This window comes from Hyperoodon ampullatus (genome assembly GCF_949752795.1).
Source record: "Hyperoodon ampullatus genome assembly, chromosome: 1".
NCBI classification, from domain to species: domain Eukaryota; kingdom Metazoa; phylum Chordata; class Mammalia; order Artiodactyla; family Ziphiidae; genus Hyperoodon; species Hyperoodon ampullatus.
Window position 1 is genome coordinate 7,202,263 of NC_136914.1, and position 27,113 is coordinate 7,229,375.

Genomic DNA, 27,113 nt, shown 5'->3' on the forward strand with positions numbered 1-27,113 from the left:
AAAAAAAAAAAAAAAAAAATACTAGCGAGACAGAAGAAAACGTGACGTGTAGGTAATGTCAAAATAACCCCATCACACACACACACAGAGTTTGCAACTAAATCTGTGACATTTAAACATAACCCAGGTTTATTCTACAATGTTGTCATTTTGATGATATTTCACTAAGTGTATATTATAGTGGCACATCATGCCAGATTCCTTATGTGTTTAAAAATACACAAATGGAAGAAAAAAAAAATCACACTTTTGTGGGATGAGTCAAGATCCTTACATCTGCAAACAGCATTATGTTTAAGGATAGCATATGTTCCAAACTGTAAACAACTGAGTTTCCATTCAAGTGTGTGAGTGAGGAAAAACAAGTGGTAGGGGATTTAAGAAACAGAAAGAGAAAATGAGAGACAAGATATAAATTCCTTTCTTCTTACATACAGCTCCCTCCAAAAACAAAAAAATGAGTCTATTAACACAAGTAAAACAGATGCTCTCTTTCCAATGAAGGTGAAAACTCCTGAATCTTCAGTGTTAAGATTAATGCTGCCTTCACATAAAAGCCAAATGGTGTAGGAGCTTATTCAATTCACTTCTTCAAGAAATCATGAAAGCCAATTAATGAAACTATTCCTGAAAATAATATATCTGTTCTCAGTTATGCTAGTTAAAATGATTGTTCCTGTGAAAATATACTCAGAACCAAAACTTTTAATACTATGAATCCACACTGCATTAATCGCTCTAAGAGGTCTTATTTTACATCTTGTTCCAAAAGAGCTCCTTTTTTCATGGTGATACCTGGTCATTTTTTCCACCTCTAATAACCCTAGATGAAATGTTTTCAAAAGAAAAGCACAGTTTTTTTAAAAAAGACATGCACTGATTACTGAATTTTAGAAACAAGTTAACAGAAAAATAAAAACAATACCTCTTGTAAATGTGAGTCTTTCTTTTTTGCTGATAAATTCAAATGTTTATCAATTAGGCTATAGTTCTTTTCTGTCTCTTTGTCAAACTTCTTTTTTTCTTCCTACAAATCAGAAAAACATAGACAACTGTGATTAAAAAAGGGAAAAAAAGGCATACACATAGTTAACCCATTGGGAAACTCAAAATATGAAAAATATCCGAAAATAAAAGGAAGTACCACAAAGTGTGAAGGAGTTATCTGGAAAATCTATCTGCACCCAGGCCATACTGCTTATTACTCATCAAGACAGCGTTAGGATTGAAGAGTCACTTATTTTTTCTTTTTTTCCTTTAATGGGCTTTTTTCCAAGCCTGTTATTTTTCAACTCTTCATACTTATCAGTGTTTGGAATTAATGCCATTCACTTGTCCTTCCATTCAAAAAAAATATATTTTTAAGATGAACACATAATAAGAACATAAAGCTTAAAGAAGCAAACTTGCTACAGTACAGATTTTGGCATAGAAATGGAATCCACTTAAAACTGAGTAAGTTTTGATCTACATTAAAAAAAATCATCATCATCATCACCACTGGGGCAGTAGGAAATATCTTAAAAGATCTTCCCCAATTGTCCAGTATGAATATCACAATAAAATCCTCTGACCAGGAATGTCATCTACTCACCCAAACCTTAGGGGTGATTTCTTTAACACTGTCTAGAATACGTAGCAATAGGTCAACAAGGCCTAAAATAATACTGACATATTTGTACCAAGATCCTTTGGTTAACATTACAAACATTTCTCAGGCACTGCCTAGAAACAGCATTTGCTTTCCTTTTGCTAGAGTAGCTTTTTTTAATTTTTAAAATTTTTTTTTCAAATTTTTATTGGAGTATACTTGATTTACGATGCTGTGTTATTTTCAGGTGTACAGCAAAGTGAATCAGTTATACATATACATATATCCACTCTTTTTTTTAGATTCTTTTCCCATATAGGTCATTATAGAGTTCTGAATAGAGTTCCCTGTGCATTTTTATTTTTTTAAATACATCTTTATTGGAGATAATTGCTTCACAATGCTGTGTCAGTTTCTGTTGTACAACAAAGTAAATCAGCCATATGCATACATAGATCCCCATATTCCCTCCCTCCTGAGCCTCCCTCCCACCCTCCCTATCTCACAAGGAACCAAATTTTTTTAAGGCAGCGAAGACAGAGTATCTCCCCAACACTGCTTGCCAAAAGTAAGTAGATTTCTCATAAACATTTCGGAGCACCAATGAGCACATGCGATGTCCTCATGCTGTCAAAATGTTTCCATTAACTTCAAACTCTCACCAACTCTCCAAGGCCTCCTGAAAAGGAACATTCCCTTCCCTATTTTCCAACTTCTGTTTTCTAGGTCAAAAATAATGGATTCTCCCAGCCTTTTCTGGCATGATCTTTTCTCTATTAAGCAAAAGGAGTAAATAAAGCACAAAAATTATGTTTCTTCACATTTATTATCATTTTCTCACTCCACGGAACTACAAACTGTTGTGAGAAGCCAGGAAGGGAGCTCTGCCAGCCCACCTAAAGACCCTAAATTAATCCCCATACTAATGGAAGAGACAGACACGGGAACTGATATTTCTTTTCATTTCTACTCCAAGTTTAATTACCAACTAGCTGCACATCTTTTGGGGGTGGGGGGATGGGAACACCTAACAATACAGAACCTTAGCTTTCCTACTGAAAAGATCAGGGATTTGGTTTTGTACTAGTTCATTCTTAGATCCAATCCTAAAATTCTGTGATCCTACGGTTCGCCTATGTATGAGAATAGTCAAACTTCTGTTGAAACAGAAGCACTTTTTTTCTTTATGACCTAGGTCTAATTTACAACTGTTTTTTTAAAAGCTTAAGGCATTAATACTACATGGTTACTCTCTTTTCTGCTTTTCATTATGACGCACTTCCTGAACGATTTTAATGACTAACAGAAAATAAACTAAAAACAACATATGGCCACTACTTCAAAAACTCCACTATTTTTAAAAGTTCAGGGCTTCCCTGGTGGCACAGTGGTTGAGAGTCCGCCTGCCGATGCAGGGGACACGGGTTCGTGCCCCGGTCCAGGAAGATCCCACATGCCGCAGAGCGGCTGGGCCCGTGAGCCATGGCCGCTGAGCCTGCGCGTCCGGAGCCTGTGCTCCGCAACGGGAGGGAGAGGCCACAACAGTGAGAGGCCCGCAGAGCATGCACTGGATTAGGTGTCAGAGACGCAGGTTCTAGCAGCCATGCATTGTCCTGTGACACTGCCCCAGGGTCACAGCATTCTCTGAGCATCAGTTTCTCAGGTTTAAATGAGATAGAAATGGAGGTGACGCAGCTGCATTTACCGCAAGTACGCTGCAAAGCGAGATCATGTGGTTAAACGTGCTCACTATCTTTGCAGATTAGTACTTCACAAAGAATACTGAAAACATTTTTACTCCTTTGATTTCATCTGAATCACAGAAGGGGACAAAGGAGGCAATGATGCTAAAGTCAGCAGTCAAAACACCCCAGCACACGCAGCAATAGTGGGGTATGTAAATTAGCATGTGGGTTAGGTTGGGAATGAAAGAAAATGGTTCTATCAAGGCTCTGTGAAGAAAGAATTTAGCCAAGAAACAACATCACGCCCACCAATTAGAGTGGAAATACAATTGTTCGTACTTGGTATGGTATTATACAAACGCTACTGTGTTTTGTTTTTGAATCTTAAGACTCAGATATTTCTCCTTGCATTTCTTCTCAAGGTCACTATAGAATATTCTGTTTCTTTGTACTCAAATGACTTTTGGCACTTAAATAATATGAATTTTAAAAGGGATTGTGTTCAAGCAGCATTCAATAAAGAATGGAGCCTTTTTTCTTCAACACTGCAATATAGGATACATATATATGTATGTGTGTGTGTATATGTATACATATATATATATATAATAAATAGAGCAATATGAGACAAAAGGCTCTATCAAGGATCAAATTAATACAATGAAAACTTTTTTATGAAACAGCATTACTCAAGTGAGTCTGAGTCAAGCTGGAAGTAAAACTCAGTAAGGAAAGGTGGAGGCAAGGGCAAATCACGTAGCCCACATCTATTGTAGAGAGGCAGGCAGCCATAACAGAGCTCCTGCAGATTTCTGCCATGTGGAAATATAAGCCCAGTACACAGGCCTTGTCTTCTGATTTTTCTGGAACAGCTGGAAAACCCAGTGATTTTTAAATGGCGGCAAAAAAAAAATTTTTTTTTCAGTTTTAACATGAGTAAGCCAAACAAAATGTTTACAAGTTAAAGGTGACTCATGGGAAGTCAGCTTGTAATGTTATAAAATCACACATGCAAAAACAAAAACAAAAATAACAGTGAAGGAGAGCTATTACTTAAAACAGCATAATTAGTCAAATAAGATGTACATGGTGTAAATGGTAGAGGGACTTAATAAACCTAAGAAACAAAACATAAATAATCAGGTTTTTTGAATACATTAGAATATATATATATATATATGTGTATATATATATATATATATGTATATATATATATAAAGGTTTCATCACAAATCACTGGATAAAAAAATATTACTCAACCAATGGTGTGGGTATAACTGGTTAACTAGCTGGAAATAAAAAGAGAACCATGTCTCAAATCAAAATTAATTCCAGATGGACTGAAAGAGTCACAAGTAAAAAATGAAGACAAAGAAGAGTATTTTCAATCAGATCTCAGAACAGAGAAGGAACTTCTGAGCAAAAGAGAAATGGAAGAAGCCATAAGAACTTCTAGATATCAAAAATACACAATAAATAAGGTAAAAGGCAAACAACAGGCAGGGAGAAGATACAATTAATATGGAAGAAAAGAAGTAAACGTTCCTAACATATAAAACACTCTTCACTGAGCAAGTTTTTGCTCAAATCACACATTACACTTCCACGGAAAAATGAGTAAAGAACATAAAAAGAATTCAAAGTCTGAACACACCTGTGAACTGTCCACGTTTCTGCAAGGTACTAGAATTTTTTGCTTTGTTTTAGAAGAAGGGGAAATTTTTAAGTTACCAGGTAACTTTCTTTTTTAAATATTTTTGGTATTTTACAAATTTTCTATGATGAGGAAATGAAAAGACTTACTTTCAAACTACAAACAGTAAATAATAAGGCCTGACTAGTCTAGACAGGAGCTTAAATACTTTCTTAGAGATTCCAACTCCTTCTCCCTCTTTATTTAAATAAAAAGGTGGGGGTAACGCTGCACATACAAGAAACAAGATTCACAGCGCATACAACACACTCGGCAGGAGCACTTTTTCCTGTATATCCAGGCCAACCAGAGCTTTGCAATCCCTGTTCTGCTCCCCTGGTCCACCAACACCCTACAGCCCAGGGTGTTGGAAATTCAGCCTTTACCCCCAAACCAGGTGGTGGAAATGCCACCTCCTCCATGAAGCACTCCTTGTCTCCTCCAGTGGGGGGACAGCCGTCTCCCTCAACTCCTGCACCAATGTCACCAGTCCTCCTTGACACTTCATTTGCCCTACCCAACCCCCCACCCCCTTTTGCCTTTAAGCTCCTTCAGCCTCTCCACGGCAACGAGAATTCAGCCTCTACCTGCACACCCAGTAGGCGCCCAGGAGATATCGGTCAGAGGACAAGGGAAGGGAGCAGCCTATAGCGCAGCGACACCGACCCTGACAAAGTGCCACCGCTGGTTCCGGTGCCACTGCTCTCAAGTCACCCATCCATCACCTTAGCACCATCCGGCCAGGGGGGGGTCAGAAGCCACAGTGCTTGAACCCGGCACGCACAGAGTGGACAAAAACCTGTGCAGTTCTTTCTGGCAAGCTGATATGGAGCATGTCACAAAGGGGATCCTAAAAGAACTGCAACTGTATATATTCCAGGCCCTGCACTAGACCCCAGAAATATGTTAGCAAATGCACTGAAGCCTCGCAAAAACCTCCAAGACCGGTGTCTTAAGTCTCGTTTTAAAGATCAGGAAACAGGCTCAGAGGCCTTAAGTAACTTGCCCCAAATCACAGAGCTACTTAAGGGCCAGAAGTAGGATTCCAAACCAGGGAGAATCAGGTCTTCCTGAAAGACTTTCCTGGCGCTCCAAAGCCAAGATGATAGGACACCTACAGAGCACCGATGCTTACTCGTATTAGAGCACTTTTCACGGTGCATTTTTATTGCCCTTTTTTTTTTTTTGACATCACCCACACAGACTTGCCAATTTCTTAAAGGCCGACCAGTGTTTTAACTCATAGTTGTATATCCCAAGGCCTCTCGCACTGTGCCGTATGATAGGCCTGATAAGGTTGTTATTACTAAAAATGAAAGAAATGTGATTAAATCACATTTTTTCTGCTCTATCAAACATAATTTGAGAAATTATTCAAATAAATTTGCTTCTTAACCCACATTTTGCAGTCACTTACAGAATCTCAGAAAGTTGATTTTTATTAAACATTTAGTCGTTAGGCATAGTCTTGAAAAGAAATACAAAGGAAATATGGGGTGAGTCTGGTAATGGCTGAGCTACTAAGGTATAATTTATGAAATAAACATTTTTTAAGCCTTCTGGTTAAACCTTTTATTCTATTCAATAAAATAGTAATTAGCTCTTTGCAAAACAGCATTTGAATAGGCTCTATAAATTATCAGTATCATTTCGTTGTATCCGTTTGATATTTGCATGCTGCCCCTTTCAGAGAAAGCAATTTTAAATTCTCCCACTGTAACTCTTAGCAAGTTCTAGTATTTCTTGGAGTTTGTACACAATGCACTTGGCTCCGATGTTGTCTGGTGCCTGTATTAGTTTCCTGTGGCTAAACTGACATTTAATGAGCAATGTTTATCGACAAAATGTTATGCAGATACTTAGGAATAAGTGACAAGCTTCTGGGGAAGGGAAAAGAGCTTCCATGGAAGTAAAGCTAAGAGAGGCCGTGAAGAAAACTCTGAACTGATGGGACACAGCACAGAACGACTGTGTCCTACAGTGGGAAATGGGGCTCTTTAAACAGAGACAAGAACCGGGCAGGCACATGAGAAAATGCGGCAGAACCTATAGGACGGAGGTTGAAGTCCAAACCAAACAGACGTGACTGACAGGGAACATATCCAAATAGAAGTGAAACAGCAGAAAAGAAGACCTGGGGGCTCCTAAAAAATACAGTTTACAAAAGCCACCTAGCAGTTTCGATTATGTTAAAAACACAGGGCTTCCCTGGTGGCGCAGTGGTTGAGAGTCTGCCTGCTGCTGCAGGGGACACGGGTTCGTGCCCCGGTCCGGGAAGATATCACATGCCGCGGAGCGGCTGGGCCCGTGAGCCATGGCTGCTGAGCCTGCACGTCCGGAGCCTGTGCTCCGCAACGGGAGAGGCCACAACAGTGAGAGGCCCGCATACCGCAAAAAAAAAAAAAAAAACACAAATTAAACATGTCACTGGGATGCTGGAAACTGAAGAAGTAAACAGAACTGAAAGAGCTTGCATATAAAAGCGAAAGACAGGACCGTCCCAGATGGGGAAAAGGCGAAGGGAAAGATAAGATAAAACATTTTGATAAGGGTATCTAAAACATTCTGCTGCGGTCAACTTTTAAAGACTTTTGTCTTTTTCTCCCCACATGAAAACTGCTTCATGGTATTTTAAAAAAGATCTTTAACCTAAGAGAATTAAGTTATTTTTAAGTATCCCACATAAGTAAATAAACCACTGGAACAAGAGCGTGTGCTTTTCAAAATAGGATTGGTGTTTAGAAAGCACAAATGGAGAAAATCATCAAATATCTAGGTTATAAACCCTTTCCTGGTTCTTCTAGAATAGAATAGAAGAACAGTAGAATTGGTTTATTTATTAAATATGTTATAGTAAGACAGAGTGGAGGCTGGTAGAAAATAAAGAAATAAGCATAGGTTTTTCTCTTAAAGATTTAAAAATCTAATGAAAAAGACAGATGCTTATATGTCACTATATAACCTAGAAAACTACCTTTCTCTACTGTTTAATATACAAAACTACCAGTAAAAAAACGCTTCTCCCAGGTAACATCAATAGGTGTGACAGCCAACACACACACTGTACTGAACAAGAGTGTAGGATACACCCTTCATAAACCTGAAGCCAGAAAAACAATGAAGAAAGAAATGGGAGACTTCCCTGGCAGTCCAGTGGTTAAGACTCTGTGCTTCTACTGCAGGGGGCACGGTTCGACCCCTGGTCAGAGAACTGAGATCCTGCATGCCATGAGGTGCGGCGGAGGGGAGGGGAAGAGAGTAAATGTTTTAAAATAATAATAATAAAAAGAAAGAAAGAAATGGGACTTCAGGATAGAATTTGGCCATTAAACAGCTCAACAGACAAAGTATTAAAATAATTTAAGCTTTTAATATGGCAATTTATTTTGCAAGCTGCTTTGCACGCTAGGCTCTACATTTAGTTAAGCCTTGAACAATGCAGAGGTTAGGGACACCAACCTAGGAGCAGTTGAAAATCCGAGTATAATTTACAGTCGGTCCTCAATATAGGCGGTTCCACATCTGTGGATTCAACCAACCATGGATCTTGTAGTACTGTAGTATTTACTAGTGAAAAATATCCACGTATAAGTGGACCCACACAGTTCAAACCTGAGTTGTTCAAGGGTCAACCACACTTTGAACAGGCACAACATGAGAAGCTGGGCAAATGTGGGGAGGAGAAAGAGTCAGTAGAAAACTCAAGGCCAGAAATTTCTAAAAACCCAGTAGGTAAATAAAAAGGAAATATATCTATTAATTAAGTCACATTCATTTTTCATTTACATAATATAACCCTTATTCTTCCCGACCATCATCCAAGTAAAATAAGAAAAATAAGAAATGTTTACATTCAGTACCTGCCATGAAATGTTCAAAGAGAAAGAACCAAGATTATTCAAGCTTTAAGACAGCCGATGAAGATCAGAGAAAACAGAATCATAAAACTGCAAAACAGAGCAGTCAGATCCCCAGTCTGTCATCTTACAGGTAAGAAACTAAAGCCAATTACTTGCCCAAGGTCACAGATGTGAAGCCAGAACCCCAATGTCCTGCTACAAAGCCAGCAGACACAAACCAGCTTCCTTGTAGCTCAGCAAACAATTCCAGGAAGAGGACTTGGGGGTACCCCCACTGACTTCCCCTCAAAACACAGCCCTTCATTAAAAACTGTAAAATATCATGCCAAAAAGAAGTGTCTAATATGATAACAAGTCACTTAAAGGAGAATTGAGTCTATAAATAGCAGCTAAAAAGCTGGGCCTCTCTGGACCCATTTGTATAGCTATGGCCATGGAGACCACAATGTTTATTCGTAGAAAAGAAGTTTAATAGTTTGTTTACAAAGATAAAAAAAAACCCTCACATCACCAATGCATGGGGGAAAAATACAAATATAAAACCTCTCTTCCCTACCTAAAACTGATGTTATTCCCTTCTCCTTAGGCCAAGCCAAAAATGGTCAACAACACAGAAATGTTATTTTTTCTCCCTCAAGTACACGCACAACATTCAAGAGAGACTGGTGGAAATTGCTCCTCTGAGTTAATTTCAAAGCTTATTAGTTAGCAGACGTTAGAAGTTGCTAAATACATCCTAGGCTCCCAGTGGCAAAGTTGCTGCACTATTCCCAGAAATCCTGGCTACATCCCAGAGCTTTGAGAACAGAGTCTGTGGTTCACTCACCTTTGAATCCCCAGCACCTATCACAATGTTGGCACATAACAGACGCTCAGTAAATTTGTGTTAAATTGAAGGAAATACATCCCAATACAGTAAGCCCCCTACATACGAATGAGTTGCATTCCAAGAGTGCGTTCGTAAGTCCAATTTGTTCGTACGTCCAACAAAGTTAGCCTAGGTACCCAACTAACACAATTGGCTATATAGTACTGTACTGTAATAGGTCTGTAACACTTTTCACACAAATAATACATAAAAAACAAACACAGAAAATAAAGAAAACATTTTGAATCTTACAGTACACTAATCTTACAGACACGTCAACTAACTTAACATGATCGGACATACAAACACACGTTCGCACCTTTGAAAGTTTGCAACTTGAAGGTTCGTATGTAGAGGACCTACTGTAACCGAATATTCTCTTTCTAGTGTCAATGACACACTGGTGTAGCAGCATTTCTAATCTTAAACCCTAGTATGATGCTGCAGTCTGCCATCAAGCTGAGGCGGGCATGGAAATCATTGCCCCTCCTACAGAGATAAGATGTTTCTACACAGAGTAAACGTGTTGTTGGCTTAAAGATATTTTTAAAACTCTACATGGAAAGGTGCAGCCAAAGATGTTTACGAGAGGTTTTACCATCCAGTCCAGGTGTTTTTGTTTTGTTTTCAATCTCATATTCCCCCAAAGGGGACAAAGCACATTTGAAACATAAAACAACAGATGGTGGACTCCAACATCTCCTTCAAAGCTGCTAAATGTGAACCGAGTGTACGCTCAAGCAGCAGAGGGGTCTACATTTGCTGTTTACAAGTGTGCTCAAATTAGACACAAACCTTGACGGCTCCAAGTTGCTCTTTTCTGAATTTTTCCAAGGGTTTAATCAGGGTTTCGGTGACACTTAATGCCTAGAGAACAAGAGTGATAACAGAAGAGCAGAGTATTAGGTTTCCAAAAAGGAAAAAGTGAGTCTTTCATTTCCCTCTTCCACCCCACCCAGAAACAAAATGAACAACACAGTGAACTGCTTTATCTCACCCTGCCAATGCGACCATTAAATCACTTCTAAATTTATTAACACACCAGAACTCCATAAATATTTTTAGGGAAGAGGAGGTGTGGCAAAGTGCCAGGAAAATGTGCAACCTAGCCCCAACACAGCCCTTTCTTCAGAGAAATAGCAAGAGGGTTGGCTTCAAACAACAAAGGGGTCTATCACATTCATTAACAGAACACTTCTGTTTGAATGGTTTTTTTTTCTCCCACTGCTCAGAAATTTAAAAGTCGATGACATTCCATTATTAGTGATCAGACTACATAATGTAGAGGGCTAGGTTTGTGGCTACAAGTTTAAATGCACCAGGACAGCCCTTCATCACTGAAAATTCCTCATGAGGATTTAGGCTATGCTAGCAAAGCAGAGTCACTGGAGCTCAGGGCCGTCAGTCATCCAAATATTTGTAGAGCAGGCAAGGTCACCACGACAGGAACCACACACAGACTTGACCCACAACCTCACTCATTTTTATATTGGCTCATTTGGGACTTCTCGATTTAAGACAGAATCTACATATCACTTACGTGTAGAATCTAAAAAAAGACAACAGGGACTTCCCTGGTGGTCCAGTGGCTAAGGCTCTATGCTCCCAAAGCCGGGGGGCCCGGGTTCAATCCTTGGCTGGGGAACTAGATTCCACATGCCGCAACTAAGAATCCACATGCCACAACTAAGACCCAGATGAGCCAAAATGAATAACTTAAATAAATATTAAAAAATAAAATAAGGTATAAGGATATAAAGTACAATATGAGGAATACAGCCAATATTTTTTTTTTTTTTTTTTTTGCCGTACACGGGCCTCTCACTGTTGTGGCCTCTCCCGTTGCGGAGCACAGGCTCCGGATGCGCAGGCTCAGTGGCCATGGCTCACAGGCCCAGCCGCTCCACAGCATGTGGGATCCTCCCGGACTGGGGCACGAACCTGCGTCCCCCGCATCGGCAGGCGGACTCTCAACCACTGCGCCACCAGGGAAGCCCCAGCCAATATTTTTTAATAACTATAAATGGAGTATAACCTTTAAAACTTGTGAATCTATTACAAGAGACAAAGAAGGACATTACATAATGATGAAGGGATCAATCCAAGAAGAAGATATAACAAGTGTAAATATTTATGCACCCAACATAGGAGCACCTCAATGGATAAGGCAAATGTTAACAGCCATAAAACGGAAAATCAACAGTAACACACTCATAGTAGGGGACTTTAACACACCACTTTCACCAATGGACAGATCATCCAAAATGAAAATAAATAAGGAAACACAAGCTTTAAATGACACATTAAACAAGATGGACTTAATTGATATTTATAGGACATTCCACCCAAAAACAAAAGAATACACTTTCTTCTCAAGTGCTCATGGGACATTCGCCAGGACAGATCATATCTTGGGGCACAAATCAAGCCTTGGTAAATTTAAGAAAACTGAAATCATATCAAGTATCTTTTCTGACCACAACACTATGAGACTAGATATCAATTAGAGGAAAAAAGTCTGCAAAAAATACAAACACATGGAGGCTAAACAATACACTACTTAATAACCAAGAAATTACTGAAGAAATCAAAGAGGAAGTGAAAAAACACCTAGAAACAAATGACAATGAAAACACGACCCAAAACCTATGGGATGTAGCAAAAGCAGTTCTAAGAGGGAAGTTTGTAGCAATACAATCCTACCTCAAGAAACGAGAAACATCTTAAATAAACAACCTAACCTTACACCTAAAGCAATTAGAGAAAGAAGAACAAAAAAACCCCAAGGTTAGCAGAAGGAAAGAAATCATAAAGATCAGATCAGAAATAAATGAAAAACAAATGAAGGAAACAATAGCAAATATCAATAAAACTAAAAGCTGAGAAGATAAACAAAACTGATAATCCATTAGCCAGACTCATCAAGAAAAAAAGGGAGAAGACTCAAATCAATAGAATTAGAAATGAAAAAGGAGAAGTAATAACTGATACTGCAGAAATACAAAGGATCATGAAAGACTACTACAAGCAGCTATCTGCCAATAAAATGGACAACCTGGAAGAAATGGACAAATTCTTAAAAAGCACAACTTTCCGACACTGAACCAGGAAGAAATAGAAAATATAAACAGATCAATCACAAGCACTGAAAATGAGGCTGTGAATAAAAATCTTCCAACAAACAAAAGCCCAGGACCAGATGGCTTCACAGGCGAATTCTTTCAAACATTTAGAGAAGAGCTAACATCTATGCTTCTCAAACTCTTCCAAAATATAGCAGAGGGAGGAACACTCCCAAACTCATTGTACAAGGCCACCATCACCCTGATACCAATTCCAAACAAAGATGTCACAAAGAAAGAAAACTACAGGCCAATATCACTGATGAACATAGATGCAAAAATCCTCAACAAAATACTAGCAAACAGAATCCAACAGCACAATAAAAGGATCATACACCAGGATCAAGTGGGGTTTATCCCAGGAATGCAAGGATTCTTCAATATATGCAAATCAATTAATGTGATACACCATATTAAAAACTGAAGGCTAAAAACCATACGATCACCTCAATAGATGCAGAAAAAGCTTTCGACAAAACTCAACATCCATTTATGATAAAAACTCTCCAGAAAGTGGGTATAGAGGAAACTTACCTCAACATAATAAAGGCCATATATGACAAACCCACAGCCAACATCGTTCTCGATGGTGAAAAACTGAAACCATTTCCTCTAAGATCAGGAACAAGACAAGGTTGCCCATTCTCGCCACTTAGTATTCAACATAATTTTGGAAGTTTTAGCCACAGCAATCAGAGAAGAAAAAGAAATAAAAGGAATCCAAATTGGAAAAGAAGAAGTAAAGCTGTCACTGTTTGCAGATGACATGATAATATATACAGGGAATCCTAAAGATGCTACCAGAAAACTACTAGAGCTAAACAATGAATTTGGTAGGGTAGCAGGATACAAAATTAATGCACAGAAATCACCTGCATTCCTATACACTAAGATGAAACATCTGAAATAGAAATTAAGAAAACAATCCCATTTACCACTGCAACAAAAAGAATAAAATATCTAGGAATAAACCTACCTAAGGAGACAAAAGACCTGTATGCAGAAAACTATAAGACACGGATGAAAGAAATTAAAGATGATACAAACAGATGGAGAGATACACTATGTTCTTGGATTGGAAGAATCAACATTGTTAAAATGACTCTACTACCCAAAGCAATCTACAGATTCAATGCAATCCCTCTCAAACAACCAATGGCATTTTTCACAGAACTAGAACAAAAATGTTCACAATTTGTATGAAAACACAAAAGACCCCGAATAGCCAAAGCAATCTTGAGAATGAAAAATGGAGCTGGAGGAATCAGGCTCCCAGACTTCAGACTATATTACAAAGCTGCAGTAATCAAGACAGTATGGTACTGGCAGAAAAACAGAAATATAGATCAATGGAACAGGAGAGAAAGCCAGAGATAAACCCACACACATATGGTCACCTTATTTTTCATAAAGGAAGCAAGAATATACAATGAAGAAAAGACAGCCTCTTCAATAAGTGGTGCTGGGAAAACTGGACAGCTACAGGTAAAAGAATGAAATTAGAACACTCCCTAACACCATACAGAAAAATAAATTCAAAATGGGGCTTCTCTGGTGGCGCAGTGGTTGGGAGTCTGCCTGCCAATGCAGAGGACACGGGTTTGTGACCCAGTCCGGGAGGATCCCGCGTGCTGTGGAGCAGCTGGGCCCGTGAGCCATGGCAGCTGAGCCTGCGTGTCCAGAGCCTGTGCTCCACAACAGGAGAGGCCACTACAGTGAAAGGCCCGTGTACCGCAATCAAACAATCAATCAATCAATCAGTCAATCAATAGACTCAAAATGGATTAGAGACCTAAATGTAAAGCCAGACACTATAAAACTCTTAGAGGAAAACAGGCAGAACACTCTGTGACATAAATCACAGCAAGATCCTTTTTGACCCACCTCCTAGAGAAATGGAAATAAAAACAAAAATAAACAAATGGGACCTAATGAAACTTAAAAGCTTTTGCACAGCAAAGGAAACCATAAAAAGACAAAGACACAACACTCAGAATGGGAGAAAATATTTTCAAATGAAGCAACTGACAAAGGATTAATCTCCAAAATTTACAAGCAGCTCATGCAGCTCAATATCAAAGAAACAAACAACCCAATCCAAAAATGGGCAGAAGACCTAAATAGACATTTCTCCAAAGAAGATATACAGATTGCCAACAAACACATGAAAGGATGCTCAACATCACTAATCATCAGAGAAATGCAAATCAAAACTACAATGAGGTATCAACTCATACCAGTCAGAATGACCATCATCAAAAAAATCTATAAATAATAAATGCCAGAGAGGGTGTGGAGAAAACGGAACCCTCTTGCACTGTTGGTGGGAATGTGAATTGATACAGCCACTATGGAGAACAGTACGGACGTTCCTTAAAAAACTAAAAATAGAACTACCATATGACCCAGCAATCCCACTACTGGGCATATACCCTGATAAAACCATAATTCAAAAAGAGTCACGTACCACAATGTTCACTGCAGCTCTATTTACAATAGCCAGGAAATGGAAGCAACCTAAGTGTCCATCAACAGATGAACGGATAAAGAAGATGTGGTCCATATATACAATGGAATATTAGTCAGCCATCAAAAGAAACGAAATTGAGTTATTTGTAGTGAGGTGGATGAACCTAGAGTCTGTCATACAGAGTGAAGTAAGTCAGAAAGAGAAAAACAAATACCATATGCTAACACACATATATGGAATTAAAAAAAAAAGGCTCTGAAGAACCTAGGGGCAGGACAGGAATAAAGACACAGACGTAGAGAATGGACGTGAGGACACGGGTAGGGGGAAGCATAAGCTGGGACGAAGTGAGACGGTGGCATGGACATATATACGCTACCAAATATAAAATAGATAGCTAGTGGGAAGCAGCTATATAGCACAGGGAGATCAGCTCGGTGCTTTGTGACCACCTAGAGGGGTGGGAGAGGGAAGGTGGGAGGGAGACACAAGAGGGAGGAGATATGGGGATATATGTTTATGTACAGCTGATGCACTTTGTTATAAACAGAATCTAACACTCCATTGTAAAGCAATTATACTCCAATAAAGACGTTAAAAAAATTGTGAATCACTATATTGCACACCTGTAACTTACATAATACTGTACATCAACTATACTTCGATTTAAAATTTTTTAATAAAAAGAATCTACAACAAACAATGCTGAAAATGCACATAGAAGGGAATATTTACCTAAGGAGAATGCATTTAACCACAATATGCTGGTGAGTAGTAGTGTTCTCACCACCTCCAGAAGGATTCAGAATAGAAAAGCAAACCTCAAAACACTTGACAACAACGTGCCATACCTCTTGTTACAAAAAAGGCCCCCAAAAATCCAAGCTTAAAATTACAGAAAAAAATAAGTGACTTACAACAGGAAAGGATTCTCCATTTAACCCTAGGCTCCTTTGCAGTATTTCATTATGGAAGGGTTTCTCCCAAAGAGACCATTCATCCAGTGAGATGCGGAATCCTCAAAAAAACGATCCTGTTCACACTCGAGATGCCCAGAGCTTGCTTAAACTCTCTTCCCCAGGCCGGCCACTGGACTTCATTCACTCCAGCCCTGACAATTTGTTACTTAGGTGTCAAAGGGTTGAGGCAACAGACAGAATTAAGAGCAATCACTAGTCAATGGCAAGGGATCATCTTCATAATACGATAATTTTATCCTCTTCATATTGTAGGCCATGCGACCTGCAACAAGGGCAAACCAAAGAGCAGAGGAGGGACACAGCAGCACATGCCAGGAATCCTGACGGCTCAAAACAATATGGAGTGCCCCAAGGTCCACCTGGGAAAGCAGATGAGAGGCTCTGCCATACATTTTCAAGGTGATCCAACTGACACACAACATCTCAAAATAATTTAAAGCTCACGTCCCTTAGACCAGCATCATCTCCTAGGCATCCACATCTGGACCTAGCCTACTAGTGGTCCTGAATAAAACCACATATGATCGTCCATGGAGGCTGGATGAAGCAAGACAGGGGTTTAACTGTGTGAGCTGCAGAGAAATTAAAGAATGAATGAGATCTCAGAAATATCCATGGAGGGGAGGGAGAAAGGGCCAGACTGGAGTTGGTTTATAAATCAAAGGTGAGGACCTTTGTGGGAATGACCCTTCTTCAAAAGGACGGCCACAAAGGACAGAATCAAAAGAAGACAATGGGGCTTCCCTGGTGGCGCAGTGGTTGAGAGTCCGCCTGCCGACGCAGGGGACACGGGGTCGTGCCCCAGTCCGGGAAGATCCCACATGCCGCGGAGCGGCTGGGCCCGTGAGCCATGGCCGCTGAGCCTGCGCGTCCAGAGCCTGTGCTCCGCAACGGGAGAGGCCACAACAGTGAGAGGCCCGCGTGCCGCAAAAAAAAACAAAAAAAAAAGAGTACGCCAGAGAGATGTAAGCCCATCAGCGTAACACGATGTGGTGTGCACAGTGTGGGTGAGAACAGGAAGCTGCCTGGGTAAGGGAAGACTTCCTGAGGGGATAATGCAGACCTGAGCCTGAAACAGGGTACAAGAGTTCTCCAGGCAAAGGATAAGCATAAAAGAAAGGCCCTCCATGAGAGAGGGGAAAACAGCATTTCCAGTGCATGGAAGTACCAGCAATTCAGCATCACTAAAGCCCCTGAAGAAGTCAGGAAGCAAGGGAGGAGGTGGACGAGATCCGATGGGCTCCAGTGGCCATCAGAACAGGACCCAGAGATGCTCAGTCAGGGCTAGATGTGGGAGCATCAACAACATAGGTACACGAAGACCTTTTAAAAAATTCAAACCCTGAAACTCCATACTCTGGAGTAAACACTGTCCTTCACAAAAGGACCAGGCCACAAAGATTCCACATGGGCAATTTTATATTTGTCCTTCACTTGGAGAGTTTGATGCAATATTTGTCTGACTTCCAAGGGCTAGCACTAGTGTAGACAAAAAATATAAGGAGTTTCCACCTTACCATTGGCAGGTCAATAAGCCCATTTCCAAAACAAAGAAAACAGTAGTTGTGACAGGCACCCCTACAATGTAATTCTTTAATAAAAAATGTTTTAATCTTTTTTTAATTTTTTATTTAAAATTATCATTTTCCTTCTTTAAGAAAGTCTGATTATGTAATTTCTCAATTGAACCCTAGGCTTCTATTCAAGGACAAAATCATGAAGTAGCTGGTAAATGCTTCAGCGTAAGGCAATGTAGATTGAACAACAAAGATGGTTTTCTTCTTTTTCTCAAAATAGAGACTCCATGAAATCTCTCAGTTCCTTTTATATGTTCACAGAAGTGCTATATAATATTTGCTAGTAATTTTCCCACTGGTAGAGTCTGAAACCCCTTTTTGTAAGACATTTGGATATGAGAGCTTAAATGTCTAAAAAGGAAAGAAAAGATAGGGTAATATCTTTACCTGCCCCTACAGTTTAAGCCAAAGCTGAGAATCTCTTGACAATACTAGCTGACCGGAAGAGAATCAGACTCTACGGCGGGGGGTGGGGGGACACAACGGACGGACCACTGCCTGTACTTTAAATTTCCCTCATGTTTGAGATCAAAGGCTAAGTTCTGATATATTGCTACATTCTAAAGAGAATGGGGCTTAGGACCAGAAACCCATATTCAGTAAAAAGGCAACAAAGGCAGAACTGCATCCTAGGACACCTTTAGTAATTTTTTTAAAGTCTCAGTCCAGGTCAGACAATGAATAAACCAGCAGAAGCACGACATCCTGCCTTCCTAATCACTCAGCACTAACAAGGACAGGCCGAGTCTAATGAAACAGAAGGAATTATGTCCATTCCCCACGGCCCTCGTTATTTTAAGCCTGGATTCCATGTGTTCTTGACCCCAAAGGAATGCATAATCTGAGAGCAAAGGAGAATTTCCACAATTTTCTCCCATGACCGTCCAGAGACTTCCCATTTCATTAGACTGAAGTGAAAACTCGACTTTCCAATTCCAACGTCAAGAACAGCAGCAAAGAAACCATTCAGCAAAGACATATTTCTTATTTTTCCTTGAAACAGAACCTTGAGAAAGGATGTCAAGGAACCCTCATACATATCTGAACATAAGGAATATTTTTCCCAAACTTGTCCCTTAGGAAAAAAGGGACTTAGCCCTATATAATAATTCTTACACTCTCCTGAAGGAGTGCACTCCCCATTATTTTGATGAAAAAAGAATTGTTTGAGGAATCTTAGCCTAAAATGGCCACAATCACATCTTGTTTCAGCTGCTTAGAGCTCACAAACAGGTCTGGGTTACAAACACAAGGGGAAGCTAATAAATTTAAGAGATTTATTTATCATTCAGGAGATGACCTCAAATAAGTCAGTAATATCACTGAACACTTTTAAATGGTCAGTAATATCATAAAAAACGCTCTAAAAAAACAAGCTAAGTAGTTGCATTAAGAAAGTCATGAATGTACATATATGTATAACTGAATCACTTTGCTGTACAGCAGAAATTAACACAACATTGTAAATCAACTAGCTTCAATAAAGTAAATTTTTTAAAAAAGAAAGTCATAAAAATACATCTCAGGGATAATTTTTTTTAAATGAGACTGTCCAAATGTGCTCTAAGGGGGTACCTGTGACTTGAGATAAAATTGCCAATGAAAGCATCAGAAAAATATTTTAAAAGGGGCTGTATCTCAAAGAACTCAGACGGATGTGGCCACAAGGAAAGCTGTGCTGAAAAATTCCAAATGTGTCCGTGATAAACACACTAATGTCAAAGTCGTCAAGAGTTGGAATAACTTTTTCATGAAATAAATGGGGGAAATATTCCTGAAGTATACATTGATAATTTAATTTTTAAATACTGACACACATTTAATCAACTAAATAATGAAAATACACATCTGATTATCTAGCCGACACATAAATGCATACCTAGAAGTGTGTTAGTTCAAGCTATCCAAAAACTTTTTGTTTAATCTTTTCATGGGAAAATGGTGTTGCCTTACAATCAGGCATAGGCATTATAGGTCGTGTACATCTGCCCTTTTGGGCTATCTGGTAGTTGAAACCCCTTCCTATGTTTGAGGAATTCTCCTCCCAAATAGGGCAAAACTCACCTTCTACTATAAAAGCTGAAAATCACAGACACTTGCTTTCCCTGCCATCTTGCATGAGGTCCTGGCACCTGGCCAGAGTTCCACTAATCAGATGCTCCCACTCAAGAATTTGATTTGGAAGCTAGTGCTTAAAAAAAACAGTGAACAGAGATTCTGGTGGGTGGTAGCAACTATTCCTTCCAGATGCAGCAGTTGCACCAACAACCACCAGGGGCAGTGGTGTTGCCTGGTGCACACTGTATTGTTCTACACACCTGGTGGCAACAGTGGTGACTGTCTTCTCCAAGACCAGCTCTGCAGTGTGACTCTCAGCATCATTCCCGGTTCCCAAAAACTGATAAAAATACTGTAAGCTACCTAATATTCTTTAATAAACTCCCTTTCTGTTCAGACCATGCAACTGAGAATCCAGATTAATATTTTTAAATTTCAGAACCTTAAACAATCTTGTCACACTGATTTCAGTACTATCCTTCTCAGTATTCCTAAACAAGATTTTTCTCCTGAGTAAAGCAATTCCCTTTAATTAATGAGATTACTCCCCATCCACATGCATCCTTTGCTACCTTTTTCTCCATCTAACCAGTCTCTCCCTGTGCTATACCTTCCCCCATCAATCTAGGCTCAAATCTTAAAGGGAAATTTAAATGAAGAATAGAGTCCTCCCACTTTTTTTTTAAAAGGCTCTAATGTTGGTAAAAAATGAAAAAGTTTCACAATTGGTTTTTCTAAAAGAACCCTGCTGCAGGGACAAATAGAAGGCCAACATTTTCTCACTTGGCCTTTGTCCTAACTAGTTCTATTTTTAGACCATCGGAAAAATAATTCTCTTTTGTTGCCTGCATATTCTCAACTATAAAGAAGGATAATACCTGCTCTCTGTCTACTTAACACAACTAAGTAAAACAAAGAAGAGGATATCATGCTAGAAGCAATTTTAACTTCAAAATAAATAATGATATTTATTTTTGGGTGGATGATATTTTATTTCTAAGCACAGCACAGGCTACGCTGATCCCTCCTGGTAGAAAAAAAATTAATGTACAAATGAAATTAAATTTTATAGTGCTAATAGCTCAAACTCACAAGAACTGGAGAGCGTCTTAATGAACCTGTACACAAAGCTCTAAATAGGACACAGGTGCAGAGGGACTGCACATTAATTCTGCAGAGTTTACACCTGAAAATTAGAAGCCAATTCATATGAAAAGGCTCCTTGAATATCTGATTCTTTCAGACCAAGGCAATTTCACTGAAAAGCCTAGGAACCATAATTTGTAAAATACTGACATATAGTCCAGATTCATGACTTCACTTACCACACTTATGCTTTCATTCAGACAGTCCAAGAATAAAAACTCCCGAGTTTCTATCAACTTTCAGTCCTAAACTCTGAATAGCTTGACACCTAACAAAACAAGAGGATTTGAGCTCAAGGTCTGACAACTTCTGCTCTGAGTTAATTCCCTCGAGGTTTGCCCATGACCTAGCTCTCAAAAAAGATGTTAGGTCATTGTATCACAAAATTTTAAGATTCACTTAATGCCTATCTTCTACAAATATCTTGGAGTTCGCGGGGGGAGAAGGGAGCATCCGTTTTGAAGGACATTAATCGAAAAAAAGTATCAATTTTACTCATTATTTAAGTCAAACAGACCCCACCAGTAAAGGTTTTTGGCGTTGTTTTAAATCATACTTAGGAAAAATCGAGAATCTTCCAGCAAAAGCTACTGGGTTTATTAGGAGTGAGTTAACCTAATAAGGATGTGCAGATATTTAACCTTGAGCTTCATTCCCTCTGTGCCTGAGGGACATAGAGGCCTGGCTTGCATTTTTTTAGACAAAATAAATACTTGGGCAGAACATCATGAGAAGGAATAAAACCCCATCGGAGTAAAAGATACGCCTGTCAGAAAGCTGTAAAAGCAACATGAGAGAACTGGAAATTTGGTGGTTTTGTAGCTTTAAATAAGAAAATGTTAATTTCTGAGGTGAATGGTATTAACTCAGTGGCACAGGTAGAAATGGAACCTCATGAATAAGAAGGCAATAAACTACTGAATCAAGAAAATATGAGACAAACGCTATTCAATACTCTATAATGGCCTACATGGGAAAAGAATTTTTAAGAAGTGGATGTATGTATATGTATAACCGATTCACTCTGCTGTGCACCTGAAACTAACACAACATTGTAAATCAACTAGACTCCAATAAAAATTAAAAAGAAAGAAAATACGAGACAGACAGAGACAAAAGTAGAAAGGAGAACTATTCAGAAGAGAACACCTACACTTCTGACCAACAACAAAGAGACGAGCCCTCCAGTGCTTCTGTGAGGCCTGGGCTCCTTCAGTGGCCAAGAGGGAAGAGGGAGGGCCTGCGGCAGAAAGGCCCTCGATAGCTCGTTCTGCTACGCAGCCACGCGCTGAGCACCTCATCCTGGAAGAGGGCCTAAGTCCTCACTGTATCCTCAGGTGCTAGAACCCTGCCCAGCTCATAATGGGCATTCAAACATATTTGTTTTATGAACGAAGTGGGATTCTCTCACGAATTTAGATAATATAAAGAACAGCATTTCTGGATCAATGCAACATTTCCTGCTGCTGGTGCTAAGTCACCGTAGTCACCGTGAATGCCCACGTTGAGTCTCCTGTATGGACATGTTCTCTCTCCTTCAGAACAGTCTACGTCTGGATTAGACCAGGTCCTCTAAGAAGCAGACACCAAGACAGGGTTCGAAATACAAGAAATTTATTAGGGGAAACGTCTATGAGAGAAAAGGGAGAGGGAGCCAGGGGAGGCTGGAAGAGCCAAGCAATGCAGGTCTGGCCCCAGGGGAAGGAGACAAGGTGGGAGAAGGAAGGTGGGGTGGATGCATGTTAGACTGCAGTGCGGTTCTAGAAAAAGTCTGACCAGACCATCAGGGACTCCTCGAGCCAAGGCTGCCTGTCAGAGGACTCCAGAGTCCCCAGGAATGAGCCGGCTTTAGTACCTCTGCTGTGCTCACTCACTGGCTGGGGGCAGACTTGGGACCCATGGCCTTCACACTAAAGCAGTGATGGAACCTTACAGCAGCTGGGCCCAATGGTCGATTCCACTCCCTGAAGTGGGAGATCTCGGGGTGCCTCATGGCTGCCACTGCTTCCAAAATCCATATTCTTTCCACTACACTATCATGGCCACTAGTCCTCCCCTGGACCTCTAACAATTCCCATCACCACTGTAGTACTGTGATTCATTAAATCTAACATGCCACTAATACTAAGACACTCCATATTTTTACATACTATTAAAAAAATGCTGATGATGACATCTTCATTTACTATCTTAACTCTAAGAGCTTTTATATTTACCGAAAAAGCTCTTTTGGAAGTTAGATATATTTTCATCACATATCCCTCTTGTGTACACATTTTTAAAAAGACAATAAGCAAAATATATTTCAGATACTTCTAAAGCTTTTTCAGAGTCCAACTCTTCCAAATCACTTTTCAGCTCAGTCACCAATATCTGGTTTTCCCCACACATTTCTTCCTCTGTGCCATCAAGAATCTTGGAGCTGCATCGTTTCTTTCAGGGGTGCTCCACTACGGTATCTGGGATTTTCTTCCAAGATGCTGGCACCCACTCTCTAGGTACTAATACTGGCACTTCCTTGACCCATCCAGAAGGTCTCAAGGGCAGGTCTTCCATCCACCATCAGGGTTCATATTTCTTCCTTCAGCGGTCCTTAAGTGGTTTGTTGATTGAAATAGTGAGGGGCTACAGCTGTCCAAACAGGCCAGGAGAATTAACCACCAAATTCACATTTCCTCCCGACTGCTGCCTGGGGGATACACATTCACCTCACCCATATTCAAAGGTGGAGGGGAGGGTATTACATCTCGAGGAGCTAAAGGCAAGGACCAGGATATAGGAGAAAGATTCTCTTTTCATCTCTGTCACTAACTTATTTTGTGATGTAAATCAAATCCCTCCACCTCACTGTTCCTGTCCCACCCCCTTTTTTTTTCATTGAAGGGGTTAAACCTAAGTTTCCCTAAATTCCCCCTCAGCTCTTTGTTTTAGGAGCCTAGGCCACACCTTTGAGTATTTCACGACAGGATCTGAATGAAAATATTTTCCTCATGAAACTGTGGATTCAGCTGAACTAATTCCCACTAAGGGAACCAGGCCTCTGGATGAGAGCTGACTGAGCAGACTGGTTACATTCTGGTGCCCCCTGTTGGAGGTAGGGGAGTAAACAGCAGGAGCCCACGCCTGCTCTCACTCTTTCATGTCAGTATTGACTAGTTTCTGGCAAGAGCTAGCTGATTCCCCAGAAGCAGAGAACAAGCCCAAGAGGCTGAAACACAGGAAACGTGAGTTTCAGTAGGGAAGGAGCATCTGACGATGATAAGGCTGCGAGGCCACAGATGACACTGAGTCACCAATGGCGAGGTCACTGAGTCAGGAGGCAAGGCCTCACACGAAAAGGGTCAGCAAGGAGCCCAGGCCTCCTGCCTGTGACACGTGCACTCATGACAGAAGTCGGATTTGAGTTAGCCCTGATTGTAACCTCCAGAGGATTCTAGGTCAGAAAAAGATCCAACTCTCAAAAGGTGCATTCCTGAAGAACAGGTTTCACAATGACATCTGCATCTGACTGAATTATAATGAATTTACAAGAAAAACAGTGCTGTCAAGTTGTAAAGGTCAGTTCCAAGGAGAAAAGTTCTTCATGAATTTCCATCACTGACAGGGGGAAATTCCCTGGTGGTCCAGTGGTTAGGACTCCATGCTTTCACTGCTGTGGGCCCAGGTTTGATCTCTGGTCAGGGAACTAAGATCCCACAAGCTGCACGCAGCCAAAAAAAAAAAAGGTTTAAAAAAAATTTAGAACACTGACAGTTTTTAAACTAAACTGAGAAATGTTTTTGTAAGTTCAAGGGATATTCTTTCCCAGCTGAATGTGCCTGCCAAGAGAATTCTGCATAAAAAAAAAGTGTCACTTTATCTGTAAAAGAACTGATTAAAGTAGGTTTGATATACCATATAATTAGATAACACTAAAGGCACAATCTTTCCAATGGCAGGTAATACCTTAGATACTTATCACACTATAGGAACTCGTAAGCAATGTTAAACACAAATTAAGGCACGTTAAAATTCCGAACAGCAGAAACCTGTTCCTTTATAATAAACTAATATAGTCCAAAACCCTTTGGAAACGACAAGTAAAAGCTTAGGGTCTTGAAGACTACTTTAACATCCTGGAAAGCATAAAGTCATCAAAAAGCCATTTATAGTGTTTCCAACTTTCAGACAGATCTAGCTACAAGACTATGACGAAAGCCAGTGGAGATTTCACTTGCACCCTAGGCCAGTGGTTCTGCTTTCAGCAGGTTGCACAATAACCTGGAGGGCTTATTAAAACACAGCCTGATGGGCCCCATCCCAGAGTTCCTGATTCAGTAGGTCTCGGGTGGCGCCCAAGAAGTTGCATTTCTAGCAAGTTCCCAGGTGATGCTGCTGCTGCTAGTCCAGGGACGCAGCTCTGAGAACCACTGCCCTAGGGTGTACTAAAGAAAGAATATCATAAAAATTCCTCCCCAGAGATAAAAGATATTTAGTTCATTGTAACCAACAAATATTATTTTAATAACACCATGAAGGACTTTTGAAATTTTAAAAGAGTCAGAGAAAGTTTGAAACAAAAATCAGTGTCAAGACCCCCAAAAGATATAGAAATCACTTAACCAAATGCTTCTGTAAGATCCTTGAGAAAATGAAAGAATGATGAGAAAGGAGTGAAGCAAATCAGACAAGGGCTGAAGAAACACCCATTGTGTCTTGTCTGGAAGCATCTAAACTACAGTTAAGTCCCCTACATACGAACCTTCAAGTTTCGAACTTTCAAAGATGCGAACGTGCGTTCCATCCACGTCAGGTGTGAGTGAAAGTGCAGCCTGCCCTCCGTCTCCTCTTGCTGACAATCCTTCAGCTCTAACCTCTCCCACCTCCTCTCCCTCCTCCAGTCAGTAACTCTTCTTGCCTGTTCACTCCACGCTAACCCCTGGATGCCAGCTGTTGTACTGGACTACTGTACTTTCCAAGGTACTATACTGTAAGATTAAAAATGTTTTATTTTTTGTGTTTTTTTTACACATTATTTGTGTAAAAAGTATTACAGTACAGTAATACTGTAATCACTATTACAGTCAGTACTATATAGCCAATGATATTAGCTGGGTACCTAGGCTAACTTTGTTACACTTACGAATGCACTCTCAGAATGGAACTCGGTTCATATGTAGGGGACTTACTGTATTAACAAAAGCCTTCGGGATTCAGAAGCCTAGTGCTTTCTTTATCCGGACAGAAGCTCAAGGCCAATCACCCAGCAAGTGTTCCCTGGCCCGGTGTTTTCACAAGAGAGAAATCCGTTGTGGGGAAAAACATGGGGAAGAAAAAAAAAAAAGAAAGAGGTCTCAAAAGCCCAAAGAGTCTGTATACATGGGGCTTCCCTGGTGGCGCAGTGGTTGGGAATCCGTCTGCCAATGCAGGGGACACGGGTTCGATCCCTGGTCCGGGAGGATCCCACATGCCACGGAGCAACTAAGCCCAAGTGCCACAACTACTGAGCCCCTGTGCTGCAACTACTGAGGCCCACATGCTTGAGCCTGTGCTCCGCAACAGGAGAAGCCACCGAAATGAGAGGCCCGCACACCCCAACGAAGAGTAGCCCACCACAGCTAGGGAAAGCCCACGCGCAGCAACGAAGACCCAACGCAGCCAAAAGTAAATAATAAATAAATAAATAAATAAATAAATTTTTTAATGGCCCACATCAAAAAAAAACAAAAGTCTGTGTACACACAGGGTCTTCCTGCTCAAGGGGGAGAAGCATGCAGCTGGGGGACAAGACGTCCCCCATGTCTGCTGGCCAGCTCAGTCGCCCCCGGCCTCTTCTGGATGAGGAGGAAGCACCTTTTGTGCACCATCAGGCAGCAAGCTCTCCCTTCTCTCCCCCGGCGTCCCCTCCTCCCCCAAGCTTCCCTCCACCGCGGGGTCTCACGCAAATGCCCTGATGTGCCAGAACCTTCAGACGCTGAGAGTCACGTTTCAGCAACAGACAAAAACTGAAAGACAGGATGACAGGATGCATGAAGAGAAGTAAAGGCAACATGAAGGGCTTTCAAAAGAACATCATGAACACGA

The 27,113-nt window shown here is 40.3% G+C and overlaps 1 protein-coding gene across 1 annotated transcript in view; it reads right to left on the minus strand.

Annotated features, from left to right (window-relative positions):
• ARHGAP10 (Rho GTPase activating protein 10) overlaps positions 1 to 27,113 on the minus strand; it is a 334,910-nt gene that overhangs the window by 214,546 nt on the left and 93,251 nt on the right. The window contains exons 4-5 of the mRNA XM_079706406.1: positions 10,493 to 10,564; positions 926 to 1,027 (exon numbers count right to left, since the gene is read on the minus strand). Coding sequence (XP_079562532.1) covers positions 926 to 1,027; positions 10,493 to 10,564 — 174 coding nt within the window. The remainder of the gene's footprint in view (positions 1 to 925; positions 1,028 to 10,492; positions 10,565 to 27,113) is intronic.